The sequence below is a fragment of the Ciconia boyciana genome, chromosome 7 (genome assembly GCF_034638445.1).
Source record: "Ciconia boyciana chromosome 7, ASM3463844v1, whole genome shotgun sequence".
NCBI lineage: Eukaryota > Metazoa > Chordata > Aves > Ciconiiformes > Ciconiidae > Ciconia > Ciconia boyciana.
The window spans coordinates 2,534,162-2,561,504 of record NC_132940.1 but is presented as its reverse complement, the minus strand read 5'-3'; the positions used below and the strand labels follow the sequence as shown (position 1 = coordinate 2,561,504).

General features: G+C 40.3%; 1 protein-coding gene across 7 annotated transcripts in view; it reads left to right on the top strand.

Annotated features, from left to right (window-relative positions):
• Positions 1–8,554: 8,554 nt before the first annotated feature.
• The window catches only part of LEPR (leptin receptor), a 45,517-nt gene continuing 26,728 nt past the window's right edge, over positions 8,555–27,343 (top strand). For 3 of the 7 annotated variants that reach the window (XM_072867449.1, XM_072867444.1, XM_072867450.1), the window contains exons 1-6: positions 8,555–8,719; positions 14,144–14,202; positions 16,875–17,174; positions 18,204–18,321; positions 25,090–25,295; positions 26,887–27,032. In XM_072867449.1, coding sequence (XP_072723550.1) covers positions 14,163–14,202; positions 16,875–17,174; positions 18,204–18,321; positions 25,090–25,295; positions 26,887–27,032 — 810 coding nt within the window. In that variant the 5' untranslated portion in view covers positions 8,555–8,719; positions 14,144–14,162. Of the gene's footprint in view, positions 8,720–14,143; positions 14,203–14,274; positions 14,460–15,700; positions 15,894–16,874; positions 17,175–18,203; positions 18,322–25,089; positions 25,296–26,886; positions 27,033–27,343 lie in introns of all 7 variants that reach the window. The other 4 variants (XM_072867446.1, XM_072867445.1, XM_072867448.1 and 1 more) reach the window with 4 other exon arrangements.

Here is a 27,343-nt window from a genome sequence, read left to right as displayed (position 1 = left end):
AGTAAGCTTGGATACTGGTAAAGAGGTGCAGAGAGATTAAGTGCAAAACCTTCTTGCAGCAGCAAAAATGAATTACTGAAAACATCCCCTTGTGGAGGCAGAGCCCATCTTTGCATTAACTTCATAATGAAAACAGACTTTTCACTTCTGGTGGTCATTAAATGATTTAGAAAAACTTCTGATACATACATACATACATGTGATTTGTTTTTATATAGGATAACAGTATTTGATTTTTCTGTAGCAGTTCTGTAGTTAGTCTCTTTCACCTGTTTAAATGCCTGGAGAAGAGAAGGCTCCGGGAAGACCTTATAGCAGCCTGCCAGTACCTGAAGGGGTCTACAAGAAAGCTGGAGAGGGACTTTTTACAAGGGCATGTAGTGATAGGACAAGGGGTAATGGCTTTAAACTGGAAGAGGGTAGATTTAGGTTAGATCTAAGGAAGAAATTCCCCACTCTGAGGGTGGTGAGGCACTGGCCCAGGTTGCCCAGAGAAGCCGTGGATGCCCCATCCCTGGCAGTGCTCAAGGCCAGGCTGGATGGGGCTCTGAGCAACCTGGTCTGGTGGAAGGTGTCCCTGCCCACGGCAGGGGGGTGGGACTGGAAGGTCTTTAAGGCCCCTTCCAGCCCAAACCATCCTGTGATTCTGTGATAAACTGGTTAACCTGGCATGAATCAAATTGGATGGATTAGAAGGGAAAAAAAACTAAGAAAAACGTTGAAACCCATGCTAAAAACCCAGAAGGAGGTCAGCTGTGCTCAGAAATGACAAATTTAACCTGGTAGAACTGAAGCTGAATTTCTAACACTTTTTCTAGCTCTTTCAGATGCATAGTCACTCAATTTGCACCAAGTAGCTAAGGTTAGTGTGCTTCAGATTTCTGCATCTTTATTCAGAACTGGAAACCTCAGAAAAGTATTTCTGTTAAGACTTCTTATGTTGTCGCTAACCTGTCACTGTTGGGGCAGATGGCTGTAGTGTTTTTCTCCACTACAGAAGGAAAATAACTTGTGGTTTGGGGTGGTTTTTTCCTTCTTTGCTCGAGCAGGAAGTTTGCAGGTCTTTCTACAAACCTAGAAGAGACTTGGTTGCAGTACTACCTGGCAGCAAGATTAGCATCTCAATAGATATCCATATGGATGTAAAGCTGTGCAGGAGATTATAGACATTTTCATTTGTAAGAGGGCAGGGTACTATCATTAGCCACTGCGTCGGGAGATATATGACTGTATCCAGCATGATTGGTTGAAGGGAAGGAATTGTTTTAATGTTGCATTTTTAAAATAAATAAATAAACCTTCAAGGCTAAATAACATTAAGTACTTTTTGTTCTATCAGTGAAACTTCACCTACAGTTACATGTTTCTTGCTCACAGTCAATTGCAAAGCATGCACGTAGGTCACTGAAGTCTTCTCACGTGCTTTGCAAAAACACTCGGGACTTGGTATTTTATGGTATTTTGTTGTTCTTCAATGTGTAACTCTTTGAAAGGCTTCTGGACCTTTGTTGTTTTTATAATGCTTCAGGGGAGAAAGTCTGAGGTGAAATGTGGAGGCTGAAAGAAAATAAATCTCCTTGTTGTTTGTGTTTATAAAAAGACACTCCCCAAAAAATGTTAACTTCCACAAAGGGTGAGGCCCTAAGAAGAGGGGATACTGTGCTGAGGCTGGAGAACATTGGCTTTGGTCACAGGCCTGCTAAACTGGAGTGGATTCCTTTGAATTCAGACTGGCAGAGGCCAATGTCATAGGCCCTATGGTTTATATATGGAAAGTATAAATTTTGATAACATGGAAAAGGTGCAAAAGCTAGGGAGCTCACTCAAGGTACGGTTACAGGAGCAAAAGAAGGAAAATCATGGGTCAGTTTGCTTAACATCCTAGATGTCTGTATACTAATGAATAAAGTATGGAGAAGCTGAAAATCTTTGTATTGAGTCAAAACGATAACTGCACTGGCAAAATAGAAACTTTGTGAGATTATTCAGACATGAAAGGAAAGACTTGGTCAGGGAGGTCTGAAGGCATGGGAGGAACAAAGACTTTATCCCAAGGATGCATATGATTTTTACTGAGATCCAGCATATATAGGAGGTGAAGTAACTGAAAGTCTTTGGGCGAAGATATGAAGAAAAGATCAAGGTAAGTGTTTGCTGTATGTTGCCAAAGAAGTCAGGTGGATGAAGACCTTTTTAACCAGAGCTGGTTAACATCTTGAGAGAAGACTCTTCTAGATTTTTTTTTTTCCTGAACTGAGAAAGAGGAACCATTGGAGAATGTGAAGATGTAAGGACACAGCAAAGCAAAGACAAAAGTATTTGAGAAAGAAAACCTCAATAAACTCAATTATGGTGAATATCAAATGGAAAGTAAGTCTAAAGAGAAGAGTTGTCCAGAAAAGTTGGCATTTTCTTGGAAAAAATATACATGACAGGCAGGAAAGCACCTGCTCCAATGTGAACTAAAGGTAGGAAAGTTAGTAGAGGAGCAAATAATATTTTCCTTAGTAATGTGAAACTTTAGTTGGAATTGAAAGCTAGGTTAAGTTATTGAAGAGGACTTGTAAAAGAATAACACAAGCATGTAGGGGTAAATCTGAAAGACAAAGGACAGAACAGATGGAACCAAAAGGGTCCCTCAGCATGACCAAGAAAACGTTTTTGGTAGTGAGGGGAATTCCTACAGATACGGAAAACTTAGAACACCATAGCATATTATCTTTAGTGATGTTTTTGATGCCTTCTCATGTGACTTTCTCCTAAGCAAGCTAGGGAAGTCTAGTCTACATTAAATGACTGTAAAGTGTTCAGTTGGACAGAAAGGAACTTTCCAAAAAAAAAAGAAAAAAGAGCAGTCAACAAGTCGCAGATTGGAAGACCGTGTGTGGGGTGGGTGTTCAAGGGTACACCTGAAGTCTAAAACTATTTGATATTTTCAGTAAGTCCTTGAATAGTTGAAAAGTGCATGTTATATTAAATCTTTGGATAACAAAATGCTAGCAACAGTTGCAAACACTTTAGAGAACAAGATTAGAATTCCAAGCGATCTTGACCAACTGCCGAAGTGGTCTGAAATAAATAGGCTGTAATTAAATAAAGACAAGTACAAGGCACTTAACTGAGAAATAATCAATGGCACAAACAAAAGTTCTGTGGAAAGGATCTGAGGGTTAGGGACATGTGCAAACTGAGCCCGAGTCAACACAGGCACGTTGTTGGGAGGGGAAAAAAGCAAACAACCTCATGGGATGTGTCAACAGGGTTGTCTCGTGTAAAAAGTGAGGTATTTCTTCCCCCTAAATAGCACTACCAAGACTTTGGTTGGAGTACTTTGGGCATTGCTCTTCAGAAAAGAGAGAGCGCAACAGGAATAAGTCCCAAGGAGATCAGTTAGCCTTAGCAGGTCTCCAGAAAAGATGATCTATAAAGAAAGACGGAAAGAGCTGGAGCTTTAGTTTACACAAAGGATGATCAGTCTGAGACAACAACATAACATACATCAAAGGACTTCTGAAAGGAGGAATTACCTGTCTTCTGTCTTTCTCAAGTATATGAAAAAGTAAGAGGATTAAACTTCAGGAAGATTTAGTTTAGATATTAAGGGAGGGGGAAAAAACTTTAAAAAGAAAGACATAAATACGCACTAGTGTAGGTTACATAGGGGATTTTTTTTCTGGTTCACTGAACACCAGTGCTACATGGGGAAGTGAAAGAAAACTTACTCTGTCAAATGTTTGTCTCAAGATGTTCTAACCTAAATAGAAAATTATTTTCTAGTGGTCTCTCTTTGGATCTCGCTTAGCAGAGACGTGGCAGACTAGACAGCTTGTGACAGCTTTTGCTTACGCTATGAAAGTCTGGGATACAAAAACTTCAACGGCTTCCTAACCTCAGACACAAATTGTATGTAGTCAGATTTCCCCAAACTGTCATATTAGAATACAGAAATATCTTAAAAATAGAACTGATCAATTAGAGGTGGTGGTTATTTCAAAAAGGAGCAAAATTGGCTGATGCTACTTTGAGGAAATGGATCGTGAATTACAGAAAGGCAATAAATACATTAAAGCCAATCAGTGGGTTTGTTTATACAGCCATGGTAGAACTATTTACACAATACAAAAGATAGTATGATACTGGGTTCAAGTCTGTTTACTGAGAAGAGCTTGCAGTAGGTAAATAAAAATACTTTTCATACCTTATGAAGCAGAGATTCTGGGTTTGCATTTATTTTAGAATAATATTGCTGAAAAGAAAAAAACCATTGTGAAAAACCTCATTTGCACATATCTGGGACTTACCAGTCTCTGGTACCTGGGTTCTAAGCTCTTGCTGCCTTTTCCAAGAAAAAGGATGAGCACAAGCAAGATTACAGGTGCACCTTCTCTAGCAGGGCTCAGTCCTCACTTTAAGTTCCTTGACATAATTTCTGGGCTTTGTTTTTTAATAGGAAGTTCCTGTTAAATATGTGGTATTGCTTTACATACACGTCAGCTCTTTTCTCAAAGAGCTCTTTATTCACAAGCACAAACACTGGAGTGTAAAAGGGTGAAAACGTGATTTACTCCACTACTTGTGGAGTAAAATGTGACTTTTATCCCCCGCTCTTAAAAAAGAGAGCCAGCAGGTAATGGATACATGCATTATAGCAGAACCAGATCTTTGAGAGTCTTGAATGAATTAACCTCATTAAGAGAAAAAAATCCATACGAGGGGATACCATGCAAGCCTTGAAACCAACTGTGGAAGCAGGAGATAAAGCGTAGCTTCATTTCAAGCAGCAGTGTGATGAAAGGTATATTCAAACAGAGAGAGGGAGAGATAATTGACTGTCAGGTAGTATAAGAATTTAAATCTGTGTGTGTGGAAAGGGGAGTGGTACTGAGTGGTCTGAAATGGGTAGTCACTCCAGGAACTCTCACTGGTAGCAAAGAAACATGAGGCTAGAACAGCCTGTCGAGCTTATTTTATTGACTTTTCTTTTTATTAGAGGCACAAACCTGTATAATCATTCTTTTCATAAACTTATTAAACCCTCACTTAAACAGTTTCTTTTTTGTCCTGTTATTCCCATTAGAATATTGTTCCAGAAATGTCTTCTGTTGGCCAAGACGCAGATTTTAATAACAGGCCTAAATGTTTCTGTGGCAGGTTTATAACCATCTGACTTAGTGCCAGTATTGTCCTTTGCTTTAAATAGTTTGTAATCCCTTCTCCTTGGGGTTTACTCCCCAACTGTTCAACCCCCCCCACCCCCAATTTGTTCTAAAGTCTCGTATGTTTTAGAAATCGGATATTATCGTACCCTGTATTTTTCTTTTCTTAACTTTTATTGTACTCCTACTTAACAGATTTGGTTAAAATACTGGTGCCTGGGTGTTGCAATTTCATGTGCTAATTTTTCATAACTCTGTTTTCATGTATTAAACTCTGTCAGTGTTCTCCCTACTGTGGCTATAGTAATTTTAATTTCCTTTCCCCCTTGTTACCCTTCCTGCTCCTAATGCTACCGTCAACATTGTTATCTTTATGGCAAACTGAGGAGATTCTGTATCTGCTGTGGGGTTACAGCAAATCTGTAATCTCTACTCTTGCTGTTTGTTTTAACGGGGTTATCTTTAATCTGTAACTTAATCTCTGCTTTTGCTGTTTGTTTTAGTATTTTTTCCAAGTCTCCTTCAGCTGGGTTTCTTGCCATATCTTTAGTGACACCTGGCATGGCCTACTGTCAGAGACCAGGTGCTCGTGGTGCGTATTCTGCTGTGGATCTGATCCAAACTGGACATTCACGTGCATAACGGGGCCCATAGCTATGTGACAGAAGAAAGAACAAACGTACCAAAAAAGTGGCATCTTTTGTCTTCACTTAGTAACTGGACTGCCATCCTCCATGGGAAGGTAGCTTCTAAGCTACATACGGTATAGCTTTTTGGAAAAGTACAGATTGCTAGGGTGTATTCGTCATTGACCTGGTCTTCCTGAATTTAATACTTGAAAAACTCATTTTAACAATTCAAGGTCAGGATTTAAGCTTAGTTCTAGTTACTAATTTTCACTGACAATTTCTTCGGTACAGCTCAGGATTTTTAAGTTAAAATTTTTGTGATAACAATCCATATATAGTTGGTATGAAAACATCATTAGCTATAGGAGAGTAGTATAATAAGGAAGAGATGAAAATAGTCTCTCTGCATCCAAATTGTTCACAGAACTGTGTAATTTTTAAAATAATGGGAAATAATTATCTCGGTCTTTCAGTTGAATGGTTCATACCTGAGTTACAAACCTAGTGCTTTTTTTTTTTTAAAAACACATTATCTTTGACAATTTTATGATCCAGAAGTGAGTTCCAGTTGGAAATCTAGGTGTTTTGAGGAAGTAGCTCCATTGTTTAATATCATAATTCTAAAAAGAAAATAAATTTTCTAGATCTTTTTCTGGAGAGTCAATTCTTTCAGAACAAATTTCTTCAGACTAGTGACTCCTCTGTGGACAGTCAGTGTCAGTCATGCTGAACTGCGGCGTATGCCCACAAGGAGTTTCAGTGAGCAGGGTTGCATATAGGGTAAGAAGGAACCTGGAAGGGTAAAGATACCAAGGATCATCTCCGTATGAGGGTTTCATCCCAGCACGTGCAAAAGCAACGATCCATGTTTCGTATTTGCAAATGCACGCGAGTGCTCGGGTCGGTAAATCGGGCACAAACCCTTACTTGTGACATGAAAAGAGGAGCAGACTTCTCTAGGTATCATCCGGTATGTAAAAACACTGGGACTTTCCATAAGGATTGCCTTTGTTTTCAAAAAAAAAAAAAAAAAAAAAGAAAGAAAAGAAAAAGCATGCAACAGGATATTCTTCTAATGAGGATCTACATGTACCATATGCTACTTTAGAACTACGCATGTACCCTTAACTTTGAACTCTATGTACGATTTTGTGTACATAACCAACACAGCTTAAATGAAGGCAATAAACTAAGCTATCTTGCTTTTCAGTATCCTTAGAAAAATCAGAAGACAAAGGATAATGAGTTGCTTTCAACATAAAGCCGTGCTTTTTGTCCTTAATTGTTTAAAGGACAAATTACCATTTAAAAATAAATCAAAATACAAATTCAAACGATACCTAATACTGCAGGTGAAATCGTCACTGCAGTGAAGATGATGGCAAAACATTCAGTATTTTGCCCAACATTACATTATTTTTTAAAGAAGAGATAGTTTATAAATAACTGATCTTTTAAAACCCTTGGGTTATTTTGTAAATTTCCCGTACCTGTGTTGTTTGAGATTGTAAAACTGCTTTTCTTGATGAAAATTGTATTCTGATGTTACTGGTGAACACTAAACTGTTGTTCACATTTTCGGATTAAAATACTTACGTATTACAAATTGTTTATGTTGTATGTTCACACACTTAGTACAGCTTGGAAGTCTTTGGCAAGCTACTAATATTAACATTTTTGCAACTTTAAAGAATGAGATTTTCAAGACCAAATTCTGACACTTTTACTCATTTTGTAGGACGTAATTCAACAAATTGTCAAAATGGAATTGGATAGTGCTGCTTAATGTGCCATGTAAAAGACATGTATCCAAATCAGGTTGGTTTTTTTTTTTTGAAACACTGATCTTTGTCCTACAGACAAGTAGACATGTTTGTGTTATGAATAATAATTCACAACGTTTATAATTTTGTGAAAATTCAGACATCCTTGGGAAATACAATGAATAGGCTTAATAGCCAAGAAAGCATTCCCTATACTTCTGGTTTATGTCACCTTTTACGTTACCGGTTAGCTATTTTGTACAGCCTCCACTGTTAAAACCACTAACTGGAATACTTAAATTGAATGTTAATTAAGTTCTTAACAAATGTTTGTGTGGATCTAGACAGCGCTGATTGTTCCCTGAAGGTTCTCTATCCAGGTAAAATAGTCCCACTCAGCATTTTAAAAAAAAAAAAAAAGGTAAGAACTGGCATTACATTTCATTCTATAGAAATCATAATGTGTTAGGATATTAGAAGGGGAGAACTTTGAGTATTCTCTCTCCAGCTTTTGCTCCTTTGGAGCAGCTGCCAAAGGAGCCCGAGGCCGAAGGGTGGCTCTGGCCTAGCCCGGCGCTGCGGTGGGCCAGCCCGCGGTGACAGCGGCCCTCCGGGCCGGGGACCCACCTGCCCTGTCCCCCGCAGCCAGCGGGTCCCGCCTCTCCACGGCCCTCGCTTAACACGCGTCCCACCTCGCTGGCTGTCCGCTGTTTGAAGGCTTAAACTTTATTTTCGTCAGCGACGCGCTATTTGTGAGAAATTAAATTAAAACACACGGAGGGGGGGGGAAACACACCACCCCGCCCCTGCGCTGTGAGGGGGCTCGGGCCGCGCTCTGAAGGGGACCCGCGTTCTGAAAGGCCCCCGTCCCGCCCCGGCGCCTCCTGTGTGAGGAGAGGCCGGGCCGTGTGGGGGGAACCGGCCTCTCCGCGCCGCCGGCGAGGGCGGGCGCGGGGGAGCGCGGGCGGGGCGGGCCGGGCCGCGCCGCCCGGGCGAGGCGGGGCCGCGGCCGGCACTGTCCGGCGGCAGCGCGGGCTCTGCCGGGGCTGCTGAGGGGAGCGGCGGGGGCCCTCCTGCTCCCCGCCTGCGGCTTCCCGGCGGAGCAGCGAGACATGAGCAGCGCGGCGTAACTTCGGCTGTGGGTTAAGACTCCGGGAGTGAAGCGAAGGAGGTCGGTGAATTTACTTTTTTTCCACCCCCTCTTCTTTCTTTAAGTTAGGTTTCTTGCGGCTTTCCCCGCGTAGACAGCCGCGGGGCTGGGGGCTCCTTGCCGGCCGCCTTCGCGGGACGCTTCCTTCCACCCGTGGGGCGGCCGGCGGGGCCGTGGTGTGTCCGTGGGGGGTGAAGCACTCCTCCGGCCGGCCCCTTCCCGCCCGGTGGTGGGGAGAGCGGGGCAGCCTGAGGGTCCACACGGTGAAAACCAGCCGGCTTTTGCCGAAATACACGTTGGGAACGGAACGCGGCCGGTGGGTGAGTGGGGTCTCTTCCCTCACAGATCAGCTCTCGAGAGGACCAGGCGACTTTGGAGGTTGGCATGGCGCACCCGAATCAGACCTTTTTTCTCTTGAGGCGTAGTGTCTGAAGCAAAATTAAAAAGAAATCTCCATGAATGTGGGTTGTGAGTCATTGATGCTGCAGAAGCCATTACAGCCCGTTCTGATAGAAGAGCACTTTGGAAATTTAATGTTCATTATTGACACAGCATTTATAAATAGAGTTTCTGATGAAAACACTGAGAACCCTTAACTACCGAGCGTGGCTATAATACGAAGGAGCTTTAAGTGCCAGGCAATTACAGGAGCTCTACTTACAGCTGCATGTAAGGAAAAACCCATGTACGTTCATCAGTGAAAAACAATGCGAGAGAGCATTTATTAAAAACGCTTTTCTCTGTTGCTGACTTAAGATCAGGAATATTTATGAAACTTAAGTCTCTCAAATTGCGAGTCGTGAGCGTGCACAAACTTCAGTGCTGTGGTAGTGGAGATGCAGGAACGAATGCAATGCTGTGCTGCTGGACCCCCTGCCTTCCGTCTCTGCGTTGGCTGGTGGAGGGAGCCTGTCTTTGGGCAGCGTGGGTGTTTGTGAAATGAGGGGGTAGTTTCAGTACAATCAAGAGAAATCGTACAATCTGGAGAAACTCTCTCCAGATTGGGACGTTTTGCTGTCAAGTTTCAGAAGAGAGGCTCCGTCAGCAGACTTGGAGCCTGTTTTTGTAGCTGTGCTTTTGCCCAGCAGTCGTGCATGAGTGAGACAAGGGTCGCTCTACTGGACTTAGTGTGTGGGGAGGCATGCAACTTGGGTTGCCTTGATTAAAGCTTTAGTATTAGAAAGCAAAATTCCTCAATGCAAGTCATATTTATTGCTGTTTTGTGTGTTCCACTTGCTCTGAACTCTTTATTAATAATGTTTACTAATATACTAAATGACAAACAAATGCAATGAAATTCCATGCCCAGGAGGGCTGACCGAGAACCACTGGTCTTGCCAAAACCAACAGGACTGGAAAGCCCTCGGCACCCTTAAAGAGCAGGCCAGAAGATGCTGTGCCTAGGCATTATTACTAAAATATTTTTATGCTTTATAGAGATCTTTTAAATATTTAAAAACAGCTGTAGCAGAGTGCTTGTAAAAGTCAGGCACAGTTTGTATGCTTGCAGTATTATGTTCCTGTTTCCCATTAACTAGCAGCTGTTGTTGTTTTTTTGGGAGGGTGGGAATAAGAAAAAGAAAAAAAAAAAAACAACCTCCAGACCCGGTATGTGTGTGTGGTACATTACTCGAGGAAAAATGGGAGATCCTGGCAACTGAGTTTCTATAGATTTCTGTAGGCTTTGAAATTGCTCATGGGAAACCACTAATGTGTAAGGCTCTGATCTTGCAACATTTGCTCATCTAGTCCCTTTGTTCTTATAAAAGTCGGTGAGAATTTTACGGTTGAGTTTAGTGGTGTCAGGGTTGTGCTACTCCGCTGGGTCCAGCACGGGTTGTAGAGACGTGGCACGCTTAGTCACCAGTGCCACCCTCTGTTCACTGATGTTCAAACTGGACAGGTAGACCTGCCTCATACTACAGTCCTCTTTTCACATCAACCCTTTTTTTGTAGTTCAGAAAGGAGACATGCAGAAATGTAAGCTGTCAAGACAAGAAACTGAAGAACAAGGCAGCTCCAGAAGGAAAAGAATAACTTTCAGTACGTTTTCTGAGCAGGTGTTTGTGGATCACCAGCCATGCTTGTTTCAGGCTGTGCTGAAAATGTTTCCCATGCTGATACGCCGGTGGATTATATGACTTCTCAGCCAGCCTGTAAAAAAAAAAAAAGATCTTACTTTCATTGTTGTCCTCCTTGCTTGTCATATCTGCTGTGTTTTGTTCTAAATTGGACGGTTTTGTTATGAGAGGGACTCTCCTTACTGGAGTTTTTTGTGCAGTGGTAAGCATGGAGAGGAATATACTATATACATATGAAATTTGAAAATTTCTTGTACGCAGTGGCAGCAAAGCTGGTGGTTTCAGAATGCAGTATCTTAAGATAGACGTGTTAAAATGGGCCCTGATTCCTTCCATTTGTATGGATACTTCCCCAGCCATGCATAAAACCATTTGTCCTTGCTGTGTTAACTTACTCTCTCCGGTGTAGAGCTATAGTTACAAGTTTGAATAATTTTCCTTTATTTAACTTCCTGTTCCCTGTAACTGTTCTTGTAAAACTTGTATTCTGTCTTACAATGAAGTTAGGAATTCTGGTAAGTTCAATATTCTCACCAGGAAAGACAGCGGGTAGTCCCGTCTGCTCCAGTAGTACATTCATCTTGTCCTCGGAGTTATTTGTAAATATCTCTTTTTACCCAATTCCTGTGTAAAGTTTACACAAGCGACACTGAACTTTGAACAGAAAAGGAGCTAATGCTGGTGACGTGTAGCTTACATTGCTTTTTGATTGTGTACAGCACTCTTTTTTTGTTCATGAATATTGTTGGCACCAGGATTGAAAAATAACACCTTTGTAAAAATCAGCCTAGATCGATGCAATAGAAGTAGGAAAAGAAGATGTCTTGAGCTGCTCTGAACTGTATTTTTGCTTTCCGGTCCAAATATTGTTCATTGTGGTTAAATTAGTGCTGATACCAGAATCTCTTTGATTGTTCTATGTGGACATTTATATGGCAGCAGGAAGTGAAAATGCCTTTATCTTCCGTAGGCTACATAATTATAACTTCCCTTCTTTGAGGTGTATGTGGTTCTGGGGATTTGTGGTTGCTTTCTTTTCAGTCTGTGGTAGGTATTGCATGGGTGAAACTAACACAGCAGCTGCTGCTAACACAATTAACTCTTTGTCTTCTTACTTCCAGGAACAAATGAGAGATGGTGTTTCACATTCTGCTTTGTAATAGTACAACGAAATACGTATAGTGACCAAAATAGGGGTTCTTTCCTTCAAACATCTAGGAGCAATAGGGCTAAGATATCTGAGTGACAGCTTTTACTTCCTGCAGTGCCTGTGATGGGAGAGCAAGTGATGGACCATAACTTTATGGATTATTTAGAGCTCTCGATGGTGGACATTTTTTACTTGTTTTGAAAGTGAGAGCTTTAAAGCATTTGCAGTAATATCCATGACACATGGATAACTTTATAAGCCTTTGAAATATATGTCTGATTTTCTTGTACAACATATGGAAGCGATCTCTGCCAGTTTCCTACTGAGAAGTGGTTGAGCTATGAACAGCAAATTTTTGTTGCACCTGTAAAAGAGGAACAGGGACTGTTTTTCATTAAACCATACGTTTAATAGTATGAATAGTGTACACTTATGTCAAGTAAATTATTTTAAAGGGTGTTTTTTTTTTTCTTTCAGTCAGAAACTTGGAAAAAAACTAGATAACTTCAATCATAGGCTTTTGGAAATAATCCCAGCCTGTATCATTGTGAAATGACAGACTTAATAGAAGGTTGTAGCTAGATAATTCCTCTGGCCTTCTTGGCTCACCTACTAGGAAATAGACTAATGGAAGAGGTACAGGTAAGGCTGGCCTCCTAACAGCTGTGCTGAGAGGCACATTTTCCTCTGAAGTAGGGGTTGTGAAGCATTGCCTTTGAAATTTTGAGCTTTCCTCTTTAATTGCTCAAAATGTAGCTTAAAATGTACTCTGATTATAACCTGGGTGAATGGGGAGAAAAGTGGATGGGACTGACTCATCTTGCAGACCAAAAGGAAGATGGTCTGTGCTGAAGAAATGGCTTGGCTCTGGCTCCAGCCCCAGCTAAATTTGCAAGGGCTTTCCTTGTGGGAGAGCTTTCAGGGAGACAAGAATACTGAAATATTGTAACTTCACTGGCTAGCTGTCTGCTGCTTCAGGTAGACAGCCATGCCTATTGAATCACCTCTGCTTTAAGCCTTGGTCAAGGCTTAAAGCAGTGTCAGGGTCACTGGATGATCGTATCAAAGACTCTGGTGAGGACATACGGGAGAGGAGGGATAGCTCTGAGTAGAAGGTGGCTTTCCTTATTGTACCCAAATTCTTTGGTTTTATTAGCAGCCACTGGTTCCTCTGTGGGGCTGACCCTCCACTCTGCGCTGGCTTGTTGAGGTGCTGCCCTGGGTGAGACAACAGGGATGGACTTGCACTGTGCACTGACAGGAGTGGCGAAAACCAAGAAGGAATTACTCTGGTTCTTTCCTTCTGCTTTCCTGTGTCCACGTATGCTTTCCTTCCAGGCTGCAGAGCCAAGAGCTGTGTAGCCGGTACGGAGACTCTCCCACTGCAGTACTCTGTAACTCTGTATGTATCATACAGTGTGTATGCGTATATATGTATATAGTACAGTACATGCACCCCCAACCTGAAAGGCCAGTGGATTACACAGCACTGGCACCAGTTCTTTTGGGAACATAGATGTTCTCACGGAAATTGTTCTCAGAAATATTTAAGGAATGAGAATACTTTGGAGGGACTCCCCACATCTTATTTCTTGCCCCAGCATTCTCTGTCTGACTTGATATGTAAATTTTACTAATCATCCAGTTCTGGTTAACTACAAAGGCAACCAAACTTTGTATATTTTCCTCTGATATCCTCTGTTGAGCTTTTTTTAAAATATAAAAATGCTTTTGTTTGGGTTTTAACAGAATTTATGCGACTGTAGGATGAAAATTAAAAAGAACAAAGTACCTCAAATGAAAGAACAGTACTGAAATATTGCTGTAAAGTGTAGCGAAGTCTTCACCGTTGAAATGGGTGCCCGAGTGCTTTTGTGTATGCTGCACTTTGAAAATTGAGTATCTCTTGGGCATTTGATGTTTGGATTTGTAGTGCTTTTCAGATGACCAAACCCGGAAGGTGAACAATGGTCAGCAAAAGCCTGGAGAAATGAGGTACTATGTAGTTCTAACGATGAAAGAAGAGCTGTATTGATATTTAGTTGATATTCTAAGCAATGTTTTTTTTTCTCAAATGACATTCTAATTTTGTTCTTCCTTTCTGCTTAGAGGGGTGTGAGTATCAAATTAACTGAAGTGCACTGAAATGAAACCCTAATGAAAGAATAGACTGATAATTATCAGCTCTCAGTTAATTTTCTGTATGTTTTTCAGATCAGCTCTACAAAACAAGATGTGTTGGCAAATCATTCTGACCATGTTTGTGCTATTGGGTAAGTTACTAAAAAAATAAGTGTCTTAGAAATTATGTAGAATGAAGAGTAATCACCATTTCTGTTTTACAGTGGTTCGAGTCATGCTGCTGGATTAGTATTTTACCACAACATGCAACTAGAATATACAAAGGACCTGATGTTATCATTGTGTGGAATTGAAATGTTGACACTCTCAGGGTTGTGCCTATGTGTCTTATCCTAAAAAACAATGCAACTGACTTTTAAGATCAGGAAACATCAGTAGAAAGTATGTGGTGAGTCAAGACGCATTCAAATAAATGCCCCAGTCAAAATTTGGTAAGATAGAAATTCATGGGCCATTAGTTTTGTTACCCTATTAGGTCCAAAAGCGGAAGGGAAAATCCTGGTTCCATCAGAACTGTAAAGTTTCTGTTTAGTTCAGTGTAGCCAGGATGTCACTTTGAGTTTGAGCTCTGTTTTTTTACGTAGCTGACATTCCTGCCTTCATGTGCACAGTGCTGTTAAAGGGTGCTCAATTAACTGTAAATATTGAATATAATAAACTGGTTTTCTAATTGGGAAGTGTCTGTAACAATATTGGTGTATTCTGTTCAGGGACAGCTGCTATTTGCCTTTCTTTTTTTGATTAAAAAAAGTACTATTTGAAGACTTTTGGTGATGATGCTTAGGGAGAAAGCAGATGCTGTAATCCAGTGAAGTTAGTTTCAAAATTTGTGTCATCTTCACAAAAGATGAAGAAATCATTAGATTTCTAGATCTTCTCTATATACATACATAGGCATCTTTCTGTATCTTTCTATATGTGTGCCTTTATCTACTTGGTATCAAATATTGCATTGTTGACAAATTCTTCTTTTAAATACCTTTTGTAATCTAAACATATTGTGTACCTTTTAATTAGAAAACCTGGATGCCTCAGGGAGTTTTCATTAGGCTTCAGAGCTGTTTGTCACCGTCTGATGGCCTGTAATGACTGAAGTCAGTGTATCTATGGAGTGGCCATCTTGGTCTGTTTCCAAATAAAGGAACAGCCATGGCTGGCATCTTTGTAGCCCTGTTAAGCCAGACATGAAATAAGCCCCTGTTTGAGGGACAGGACTGTAAGTGATGGCCTCCTGTGTGTCTGTGTCACGGGCAAGCTGTTACACCTGTAGCAGGAAAACATTCTTAATGCATGCTGCAGTTTATTAACGAGCACTTAAGAGCTAGAGCAATCCTATGCTAAATATTCCGTATTGTAACGCATTATCATTTTTTTAACACTTCTGCAGGAGTGGTAAGTAGCTGCACACATTTTGACTGCACAGGATTTAATTAATCCTGTGAGATTGTCTGGTGTGATATGCGAGGGGGGAGTCTGTTTTTTAGACAAATAGATGACTGGCAGGAATCTCTTCCCACCCTGCAATTGACTCAGTGAATTGGGTAGTATGTTAGTTATCTGTCCTGCTTCATAGGCAGTCATGTCACTTACTCATTTGTCCTTTTTTAATCATGTATTATGGGCTAATAGTCTGTTCGGTCAACTGAATCCTCTACATGGAGCCAGGAGGTCTAATGAAGCTGATATTTACAGAGGCACAAATTCTGTTAAATGAGAGAGGAGGAAAGAGCAGAACCCTTCAGGAGCCTGGCAGTACAAAATCTGTGTAAAGAGAAAACGAAACACACTAACACACTGCATAGTAACAGTGTCTGCTTTTAAGGTAGCATGCATCTACTTTTTTAAAAAGCTTTCATTTTGTGTTTTTATATTATTTAGCTTATGTGCTATTAATCAAACAGTGCTAGAGAAATTCTGTTTTCCTTATTTTGACTATTGCAAGGCATAGAGCATGAATTAATTTCTATCTAATGAACTGCTTAAAATATTTATGCCCTTACTGAGCGAAAAGCTAAATGCAAAGTGCACAAATGACCCACATGCCTTTCTGTAACTAGAGCTTTAATCTTTGAAATTCATGCAGTGTTTTACGGTAAGCTATTTCCAAAACCGACATGCTTATCATTCTCAAAATCATTGTTAGCGTAGTTCAAGCTATGACTTACCAACAAGAGCTACGAATGTGGTCAGAGCAATTTTATTTTGAAGAATCTAAGTCTGATGGAAAAGATTATTCTTTTCCTACATCTCACTTCCCAGAGAATGCCCTGGGGTTGCGTAGTTACATACAGCCAGGTATTCTTGTAATACTGTTCTTTGGTATTTAACAGTTACAATGTGACTGTGTTGTATTTACAAAGGGATTATTTTTTCTACTGTAAAGGAGCTGTGTTATAAGAGCTGTGAGTGTCCCAGCACTGCAGGGGGAGATGAGACTCACACCTGTATAGTGTGTGAACTTAGGTTTAGGATTCACTATGTTTTGAATTTATATAAGCCAATTTAACCCAAAGAGATGCTTCCCCTACAGTCTTGGTCTTGGCCTATTTCAAGAGGTTGAGGAAACAAAGCGTGAGGTGTAGTGACTTTGGGGGAGAAGGCTGGCATCTGTCAGATGTGACAGCAGTTCAGAGGGGGTGGTTTTAGTAATTTTGTCTCCAACTTGGAGGAGAACAGCCCCTGGAAATAGTCTGATTTTTATGTAATGAATGTGTTTCTGTACAACATCGGCCACTCCCTTTTCATTGTCAAGTAAAATTAACTTTTTCTTTCATTTCCAATATCTTTGCCTCTATGTTTGCAGACCTTCTTCAAATGGCAGTTGCCCGCTGTACGGTCCATCAGATTCCTCCCAGGAACTTTACATTACCTTGTGTGCTGCTGAATGAGACATTTTTGAGTCCTTTCTCTGCTGGAGTTGTAGAGAGCTGGTCTGGTTTGAGGAGAGCATCCGAAACCAAGCCTTCCTTGCTAATGAATGAAGAAAGTTTTCTGTGTTGCCTTTGGAGTGATAACAGCATTGATTGTTCTTTGTACAGAGCAAGCATGCAAGCAAGGAAGTTTATTCCTTCAGAAATAATTCTCTCTGCTTCTCAGGAAATAGGTAGGTTTTCCATTCAAGGGCATAAGAAGTTATTTCTTCTTAAAAAAAAAGGTTGGGGTTTTTTTTTGTTTGGGAGACAGGGGGCTGGGTTGTATTAATGGATACTCATTTTTATCCAGTGCAGACAACATAGTGTAGTAAAATCCTTCCTCACAGAATTCTGTAGTGGAAGATGAAGGAAATTGTATAGCACAGATTCAAAGGGGAAAAAAATAGTTGGCTGTCTTTCTAGGGGAATGCTGAATGAAATATGTAGCACTGCATATGAGGACGTAAGCCCAGATCTTCAAAGGTGTTTAGATGCTATGAGAAATATTTTAAATATTTTTGTGGATGTGGGCTTAAACTCCTTCACGAGGCGGGGGAGATGGAGAGCAAGTGCCATCTTTTCTGCCTGGATTGTGATGCCTTAGTAAATATCCGTACATGGATTAGATTGAATGATCTTTTCCTAGACTGTTTTTCTTCTCCTGTAAACCACAGTCTCTGAGCAGCATACTGGCCAGTTGGCCTGCTGTTATCAGCAGCAGGAATCTCATTGACCTCAGTAGAGTAAAATTTCATTTTACAGGAACTGTCCCATGGAACAAATAAATCTCAACACACTAAATTTGTTGCTGTTGTGTATGCAGTACAGCTGCCTATGCATGCACAAAGTGTACGCAGTACAGCCACATAGAGGCTGTGCCAGTTAGCAGTAGCAAAACCTTCAACCAGCAGCAGCAGCTTAATTTCTTTCTTCCCCTTGTGGCCTTGTCCGTAAAGCCAGGTAAAATATATTCCTTCTCTAATAATTAGAATGCAGCAGTATCACATAGGTTGTTAGCCTTTTAAGTGTTGAAGGGCATATACTGGTGCCCGATTCAGCAAGGATTACTCATAAACATTTGCACACTTGGGGTCCAGCCTCACCTTCATGAATATCTGTTACTTGTCTTCTCTTTGTGAGTGAATTTTATCCTGGCTCTTCAGTTGTTTTTTTTGGTTTTAATATAATTCAGAAATGCTTAATCCCTTTCTTTTGTTTAGATTCAAATTGGAACATTGAATGTTGGATTAAAGGCAAGCTGGACCTGTTAGTTTGTAGCCTGCGGTTTTTGAAGTTGTACTTGAGAGCCGACTTGAAGGTTAATCTTTTATATGCTGTGTAAGTACAGACTCTTAAATTTGTCACTGTTAGCATTAGAAATCTGAAAGCATTTTCTAAGACGTCAACATTGGCCTCTCAAGCTTGCACCACAGTGGTAGCATTAGCTTTGCAAGCAGATGATATGTTATGTACCTTTGTCTTATCTAAAACTAGTCTTGGACAACATGGAAAGTTTCTGTCTTTGAATGAGAAATGGTTGGAATGGAGAGTCCCCCTCCTCTGTCCTTTCCATGTTTCTTAAAATGCTTTAATGAAATCAGTGTTGACTTGCTAAAATATCTTTGCTTTTACAGTTGCTTAATTGTAAAGCTGCAATCTTGATTCTGCCTTTTTTATGCTTTTGACCATCATGTTCTCTCTCTTAAAGTAATTATGTTACTTAACGTTTAATGCAATGCCAAATGCTACTCTAATCATACTGTTGCCTCTGAGAGGCACCCACCTGTGCAGTTGCCACTGTGGTAAATATTCTCTGGAATGGTAATAGATGGTAATCTTACTCACTCTGGGTTGAGTAGGTCTTGTATACATGACCTACCTGATTTGATCATAAAAAGATTTATTTGATTCCACTTCCGAAACCACGCTGTTTTTTCTGTATTACTGACAGATTGGAAGGAATGGCGAGAACACGCAGGCTTAATTTCCTTAGGAAACAGGCTAAACATAAATAGCTGAATTAGCTGAATTTACAGGTGACAACTTTTACTTAAAAAGCCAGAACTGGAGGACCGATATCACTTGCCACAAATTATCCCTGTAGTCAGGGTAGAAAGCAAGTGTATTAACTGGTAGTAAATATGGTTGTTTAGTTGACATAATACTTCAAAACTGAAAGCAGATTTGAGTGGGTTCCCATTTTCAGTGTTCCTCATGACTTTGATTTCTGAAATACCATTACATGTGTGTTTGTGGGAGAAGTAGATCTGAATTTGCCTCTGTTCCATCCAGTTTCAACTGCAATAGAAAAATGTTTGCCAGTATCCTAGTGTAGTAATCTCTGTATTGAATTTTTTGGTATGCCTAACATCCGTGGAACAACAGATTCAATTCCTAGCTGGGATGAAGAGGTTCTTTGTATTATGAGGGGAATTCAGTAAGTGTCATGCAATTTATGAGAGCAGGCCCTATAGACTCACTGGAGTCCTTGTGGCATTTCTGTATTTGATTACTTTGTGCTGCAAAGGTGAGATGGAGTGCAGTCCCTGACATTGGAGAACTTGTTTCACTCCCCAGATTTCGTATTCATATTTTTCTTTTAGTGTCCCTATGTTCTGGGGGAACAGCTAGCAAAGCGTTTCAGATTTTGGTAAGGTGACAGCTTTCCCTGTTGGCTCGCTGATACCTTAACATTTTATTCACATGAGCCAAAATACCTTGAAAACATTCCCAGTTTTAAAAATATGCATTCCTGGCATGTGTTACTCCCTGGGAGTCTGGAGATCAAGCCATAATTCTCACATATAGGACAGGCAATGTACAAAAATAATGACCTAGAAGAATCTACAACCAAAAAGCTTGGGTCCTCAACAGCTTTTAATTTTGTCAGCCTTAAAGAAGTATCCTCTTATTTTACACATCCACAGTTTGCCTTCTTGTAAAAGATATCAAGTTACTTTGAATAGAAAATGTTTTGTTCTGTCCAAAACGGTGCGATGACAGTATTCTGTAAGAGGCTCAAGCAAGGGTAGTGATAGGGCTTTTACCTTCCCTAGCAGCATGTCTTTGGGAGGGGAAAGATTATTCTGCAACTTAATTAGACAAATTAGGTTAATTGTCTACCAAAAGTGAATGATCTTTCCAGTTGTATGTATTCTAGGAATGCTGTAAACCCTGATGGTTAATTACATTAACTGAAATCACTTAGCCTTAGGGATCCTTTTGTAGTGACACAGATGAATGCTCCCAGCTTAATTTTGAGCACTGATTATAATTTGCCCTATCAGCAGATGGTCATGTATAGGGTGTACTCATATTTCTGACCTATTTGAAGTACCTGTGAGGTACTCCTTTAGTTCTGGGCCTAGTCTCGCATGTTTTTAAGGATAAATCATGCAATTTACATCAAGACTGGTGGCTTAGTTGAGTGCATCAGTTATACGTTGAGCCTTCTTCAGCTGGAGAACATTAACCTTTCATTAGAGACTTATCCTCTCATGAGCTAGGCAGCCATCAGATGTTCTGCGGTTTAATGGGCAGCTTGTTCAAATAAGTATTGTCCTAGAGCTACTATATCTCAAATACCTTGAGATACAATTGAAAATCCTTAGAACCCCAGACAGCTTTGCTCCATCAATTCCTGATAAAGGTAGTGCTTGCACAAACACAGTATATAGAAATATTGAAAGCAGCATTGCAATGGTGACTTTATTTCTGTTATGCCTCAACATAGCTACCTAAATGTGATGTTGTACCTTTCCTGAAATTAGAGGAATTGTAGAAGTTCATGTACTTCCTAAAACAATTTTGACCTTTTGTTTTCGGTTAGGTGTTCCAATTGCAAGAAATTGATTGAAATTCAGTAAAGATGTTCTGCAGTGTCTAATTTAAAGTTCACCATGGGGCCACAGATTAATTTAGCATAAGTAACAACACCCTCTGAAGTATGGTTGAATTGTGCACCAAAATACAAAACATTTAGGAGGTGTTAACTTAAGGTGTTGACTAAAAGAACTACCTGTGCACAACTGAAAAGTGCAGTGTTTGGAGTGGAAAGAAAAGCAAGCCTTGGACACGTGCCCTTGTTGCAATGTTAATTACCTCTGTGGTGCAGGGCATGCAGTATTTATTTTTTCCCCCTCTTCTGCAGTGTCTTATGCTTTAGTCCCTCATTTCCACGTTAAAGTCACATTGCCTTTGCACGTTCTCCCTCCCTTCTCTGCCAGTCATTAAAACTTCAGTCCAGTTCACTAGTTTTCTGTTGAATCTCAGAGGTGGGCTCCGGTAACCCATTCACAGAAATTCATATGCTTAGTACCTATCTGGTTTTTGCTTACCTCTCTGTGCCAAGACAAATCTCTCCAATTCCAGCAGCCAGCCCTATAAAACTGAATGGGGACATAGTACATACTCATACATTTTATAAGCCCTCTGTCTTTCCTTCCCCCCACCACAATTTGGATCTGGCTTAGATCAGATCACTGTTGCATGATGTAAAGTACTTGTTGAACGAAGATTGATAGCTTCTCTCAGTGTGCTGCAAGTCTGATGGAAAACTCCGGTTTTTAATAGCCCGTTGCTTTGTTTTAAGTTTACCCAAAACTTCTCCTCTCATTCTACTGAATGAAGGCAATGACCTCTCCTGAACTTGTGAGGGCTTTATAAGCATAAGCTCCTCTGCAGTCAGTATCTACAGTTTAGGAACAGTGGTTATTCTGTGACTGGATCCATCTGCAGCCAAACTGAAGGTGACAGACTGCTCGTGCAATCCCAGGCTGCTGTGGTTCTCCAAAATACTTTGGCTTTCTGTTGTTTTGCTTGTAATCAGGTCTCATACATTTAGCCCAGGCTTGGCAATTTCGAATAAGTTGATGTGGGGGCCCCTCATGATCATGTTCTCCGTTGGTCTATTCTCTTATCCCAAACTCAATTCTGTAAAATAGTCCCTGTGTCTTGCCAGTTTGCGGAAATGCAAAGATCGTTACCCTGTTTCTTAGTATCTGCATACCTTCCTCTGGGAGCAGACCTGGCATCCGATAACAGAGCTTGGTCTTCTCCCTGCCATGGAGCCACAGGGTTTTCCTCCAGTTACCCTTGCATTCCTACGCACAGCATTTTATACAGTAAACAGATGAAAAGGTTTGTGCGGTGGGAGCAGGAAGAAATAACAACCCATGCCTGTTTACTCCCAAGTAAGTGGCCTTTGAAACACAATACTGGCACAACACAACATGGGCAGGAGCTCTGTAGCATTTTTTTTTTTTCCCTGTACATGGGTGGCTTTCTGGGTGCAAATAAACTCAGTTTGGTGGTTAAAAATTGAAATAATTATTAGGAATGATTAGGAGAAAGATGGGGGGGATGGTGTGGTGGTAACTGCTTTCCAGATAGATCAGATTAAAGACAGTTTGATGAGAAGACTACATTCTTATGGATTGATTGCGGGTTTTTTGAGACTAATAAAATCTGTGAGCAACAACAGAAGGCAGGGAAACTTAAAAGGAAATTCTGCGAAGTCTTTCAAAGGAAATTCAGGAGAAAGAAGTGGAGCCACAACTATAAAAACAAAAATATTCCAAGTAATTTAAAAGCTGTATGTCTGCCAGATACCATCAGCATAAGGTTCCATAATTCTCGTGTCCTAAACTCTATGAGTCCTGGTAAAAATTATTTTAGGAATGTCAGTATTGACTGACTGTAACACTAATAAATGTAAACTACATATTCATATGAACCTGCATAGCTTATGGGGCCATTACTGCAGAATACAGGTGCTACGAGGGCATAGCGTTGATGAAAATCCTTGTGTTACCAGCTTCAAAGAGGATCCTAAAAACAAGGTGGATGCTTAATGTGTGTTGATCAGTGAACGATGAGGGGAGTGGGTCCCCAATTCAAGGAGAGCCATGTGTGTACGTTGTGGGTTCCCTTGCAGTCCCAGTCAGCATGACTTGCACGCGCTCTTCCCCATAATTCATCAGCCCTTTTTTCACTTCCAACCTCTCCTCAGTTTTTGACCTTTTCTTTTTTAAGTAGGGCAGATTATGGTAACGGGAGCAGTGAATCATGCCCATTTCCCCTGTGCTCTACAGTCGATTAAATGTACCAGATACCAAATTGACGAAAAACAAAAAAAGCAGAAAATCTTGTCCTTTCTTCTCCTCTGACCTCCCTGAATTCAAGTGTTACAATGAGTCATACCAACTATAAAACTAAAACTTTTACAGAAAGGTTCTTATTCTGTTAACTTCAATTTCTTTCTCTGAATTAGTAAAACAAAACCCTTACTCTACAGAAATAATTCCAAAATTACTTCAGAACAATTCAAAACAGAAGCTTTTTTTTGTAAGGATGAAATGTCAAAGGCAGGAAAGAACCCAGGATGGTTTAACTGTCAGGATTTGTCTTGGCTTTGCTGCTGTGAGAAGTTTGGCCACAAAATATTCACGCTATTAAATTCACTACCTTAAAGAGGCCTGTGTCACTGAATACCTGCAGCACACCATAAATGTGTATCTGTGTTTGAAAGAGCCTAAAGAATATCTGTGGAATAGAAATGAGAATGAAGAATACTTTGGGAACCGCTGGTTGCTCTCAGAATAGGAGCAGCTTTGTGCCCACTTGGGTGGTGTTTCTTTAGTAAATCGGGACTGGTTTGACTAAAGTCAATGGAGATTGAAAACATGTACAAAAGAGTAATCATACACATGAGGATTGCTCTAAAAATGCCTGTAAAACATACATGAAAAGCATCGGTGTACTAATGTGTACACGGGAAATAGTATGGGTCTTTGTGCTGCTTCTTGAAGTTGACCCAATGAAAATTGTATATGTTTTAGAGATATAAACTAAATGTGATGGCCTGTATTTCAATATGAATGCATATGGTCTTTTTGTATCCTATAAAAAATTTGCTAGCCTCAAGAAACAGAACGCGTGACTGCTTCTATCAGTATATGCTACTTTGTAATTTATTTCATTTAAAAAGTATTGAAATTGTATTATTAGAAAATCTGATTAAACTGTTTATGAAACATATATTATGCCCATGCAGCTATTAGTAGTTTAAAACTTCAAAAGTTTATCTTAGACAATACAATCTTTGCAGTGGATTATGTAATCAAAACCTGTGTATGTTAAACTCTCAAGGAAGGAGTGTTAATAGAAAGAAAAAAAAAAAAAAAAAGGACCCCCCCCCTCGAAACTAAATCTGAACGTTCAGTCAAAAATAGTTCCATGAGCTTTACTCTGAGAAGCCATACAAGCAAAATGCAATAAGTTACTTACTAAATACTTTCCGTGAGCCTGTCCAAGACAATAGTAGTAATGCGTGTGAGTAAATAATTTTCTTTCCTAGGAAACATCAGACTATCTAATAGACAAACTTGCTGTGCATGAAAATAATGAAAGCCGTATCTTGGAATTAACTGCACAGTGTTAAGACTTTTGGAGGACACAGGTGTCTTTTTTTTTTTTTTTTCCAAATACTGTAAGTTGTTGAAAATGAGTACTAAAATGTGTTCTGAATGGTGGGGTTCTTTAGCCTTTTGTTATTCCAAAACCTTGTTTTTCACTTGAATAATTGTTTTTTATTATTATATTACTGGTAACGCTTAATTGTAGCAGAAGCTGGAGGGAATGTTAAATTGTTTAGATTTTATTTCAGTGCCTCATGAACAGGAATTAGAACATAATCTCTGTGGGGGTGGCAGAGAGCTGCCAATTAGTCCACTGTAAGGTAAACTAATTTTGTGTGCCTAAGAAGTGTCTAGTAATAATTTCCATCAGGAATCAGAAACTAGTCTGACTAAACTACAGGTATCATCATCTAGTATTGTAACACATTTGTTTTAAAGTCAAACCATAAGAATACTTTTTATGAAATCATCTTAACTACTTTACTTGGAAACCATTTAAAAAGGGAGAGGCAGCAAAGTAAAAGCAATTGGTTACAATTACTGCCTTTTTAATTTTTTCATTAGTGGGTTTTTTGTTTTTTTTTTGGTAAATAAACCTTATCCAAATGGACAAACCTCTTCTATTGAGACAGAGTATAGAAAGAAATACTGGTTTGTTTTGTTTTACGGTTTGTTTTTTCCCTTGTAGATCAGAGCTTTCACTGGGAGACGTATCTACGAGCTCTCTGAAGGGGACTGTCATGGTTGCTCGGTGTGACTGTAGTGAGTATGACAAGTGTGAGTGCTGCGTGCCTTCTCCGAGACTCAACTACACTTACATCATGTGGCTGAAGATGATGATTGGTGCAACACCTCTATGGTCACCTTTGATGTCAGTCAAGCCCATAGACATAGGTAAGCCTGACCTATATTTTAAACCTTTTTTGATGGAGAACAGCAGCGGGATGTCTCTTCTGGAGAAGGAGGGCACAGACAGAACAGGAAAAGGCTTCCTGGTGCTGTCTCGCTTGCTCAGGGTGGTGCTGTACACGTTTCTTAGCCGCCTAATGCCTGTCTGGGCTCTAGTACAAAAACATACTGAGCAAAGGCCAGGCTGTCAACATACTTGATCTTTCATTTCTAATCAGGACCGCTCTGTGCCTGGGTCTGGCGCGGTGGTGGAGCTTATTTATCTGTGTTACTGAGGACTTAAATTAAAAAGTGGTGGTGGGGGGAAAGCTGCTCCTTAAGTTAGTTAGGAAATAAAACTACCTCTTCTTTCAAGCAGCTCCCTGATGCTTTCTTCCTTACACATACAGTTCCAGCATTTTCCAAATTGGAAAACATTCCTCTTTATTTAATCAAGTTAAAACCATACTGACATTATGGATTTGATATGTGTTGCTATCCAATACGCACAGTTATTGCAGATCTTGGCAAATTTCAAAAAGGCAGGGACTCTGTCAGCTGTGGGGAAAAAAATAGAAGTTTTATAAACTTCTTCCTAACTGATGTGCTTTGCAGACAGAATAAGTTAGAAGTCTCTGGGTGGGCTAGTTTTGAAGAGGAGAGGTTTTGAATTATGCTTTTAAATTATGCTACAGGAAAAAAATTAAAAATTCAGAGTTGTGTCTGCCAGTGTTTAAAATGACATAATTAGTTTGTTCTGCTTAGTGAAGTATATTTAAAAAATGCATAATGTTATTATATGTTCTGCCAAGATTTAGCTCAATTAAAAACTATTTTGGAAGTAAAGCTATGAATACTTGTGTAATGTAGAGTTGTACTTGCTTATAGATGATATCAGTAGAACAGGTGGCATCAGTGGAACAGACACCATTTGTATTGTAAGAGTCACAAAAGTGTGATGTAGAAGTTACTGCCTTTTGTTTTAAAAGCTCTGCCTTTTTCTGAGGAAGAGTGAGTATAATCCTAACCATCATTCTAAATTGCCCATCCATTTCCCTCTCCAGAGAGTTCTCTTCATCCTTGTGGGAAATATCTGAAACCCTCCATTTTTACTTTGCCCTAATGTAGCTCTCCTGGAGACCTTCTTTCATAGCCATAATCACTGTAGAAGGGATGGGAGTATTTAGAAATTCTTTGTGTACAGTATGAGGACATTATCTCCTGTCTCTTAAGGAGCTGAGCTAATTGCTTTGCTCAGCACTCCCATCCCTCTCAGTCCTTTTTTCAGCAAAGCAAGTAAGTTAGTGCTTGGTTACTGGGGAGAATCATGGCCCAAGCAAGAAATTCATGTAGTTTTAAGGCAAATATTAGGTCAAACAGCATGTCCTGATAACTGACTGTATAACAGTGCCAGGGTGCACTTTTCCAGTGATATTACACAACATTAGTCTGTCATACACTAGCTGTAGAGCAGCTCTTGAAAGCCGAGCTTAAAGAAAAGGCATGAAAGAGACTTCTGAATCCATAAAAGCCCATTACTGCCAGCAGTCGCAGGCAATAAAGTTAGTGGTAAACTTGTCAATTAATTTGTCCGCAGTAAAGCCTGAACCTCCTTTGAACCTGCATCTGGAAATGACAGAGAAAGGTCAAGTAAGAATCTGCTGGTCTGACCCGGTGCTGATGCCATACCCTCTTCAGTATGAAGTAAAGATCTCTGCAAATTCAGGTCAAAGTGGCTGGCAGGTGAGTCGGCTCTGCTCGCTCTGTTTTACAATGGAGCGGTGCAGGTCGTTGGGTCTCTTCCAGAGCTCAGGATTTCTTACCACCCTCCTTGTCCTTGGGCAGTGGCTCTGGTGGGCTAAGCAACATGGCTCGTCTGGTGGAGCTGGGCATGGCACACTGGTTTCTCCTGAGCTGGTGTGTCCAGCAGACCCTGGTAAACATCAGCAGAGTGTGGTAGAGCTGGCAAGCTGGACTTTACGTCTGTTACACTAGGGGAGCCACTACACAATGATGAAAGACCCGTGTCCTGCTGGGTCTTACAAACAAACTCC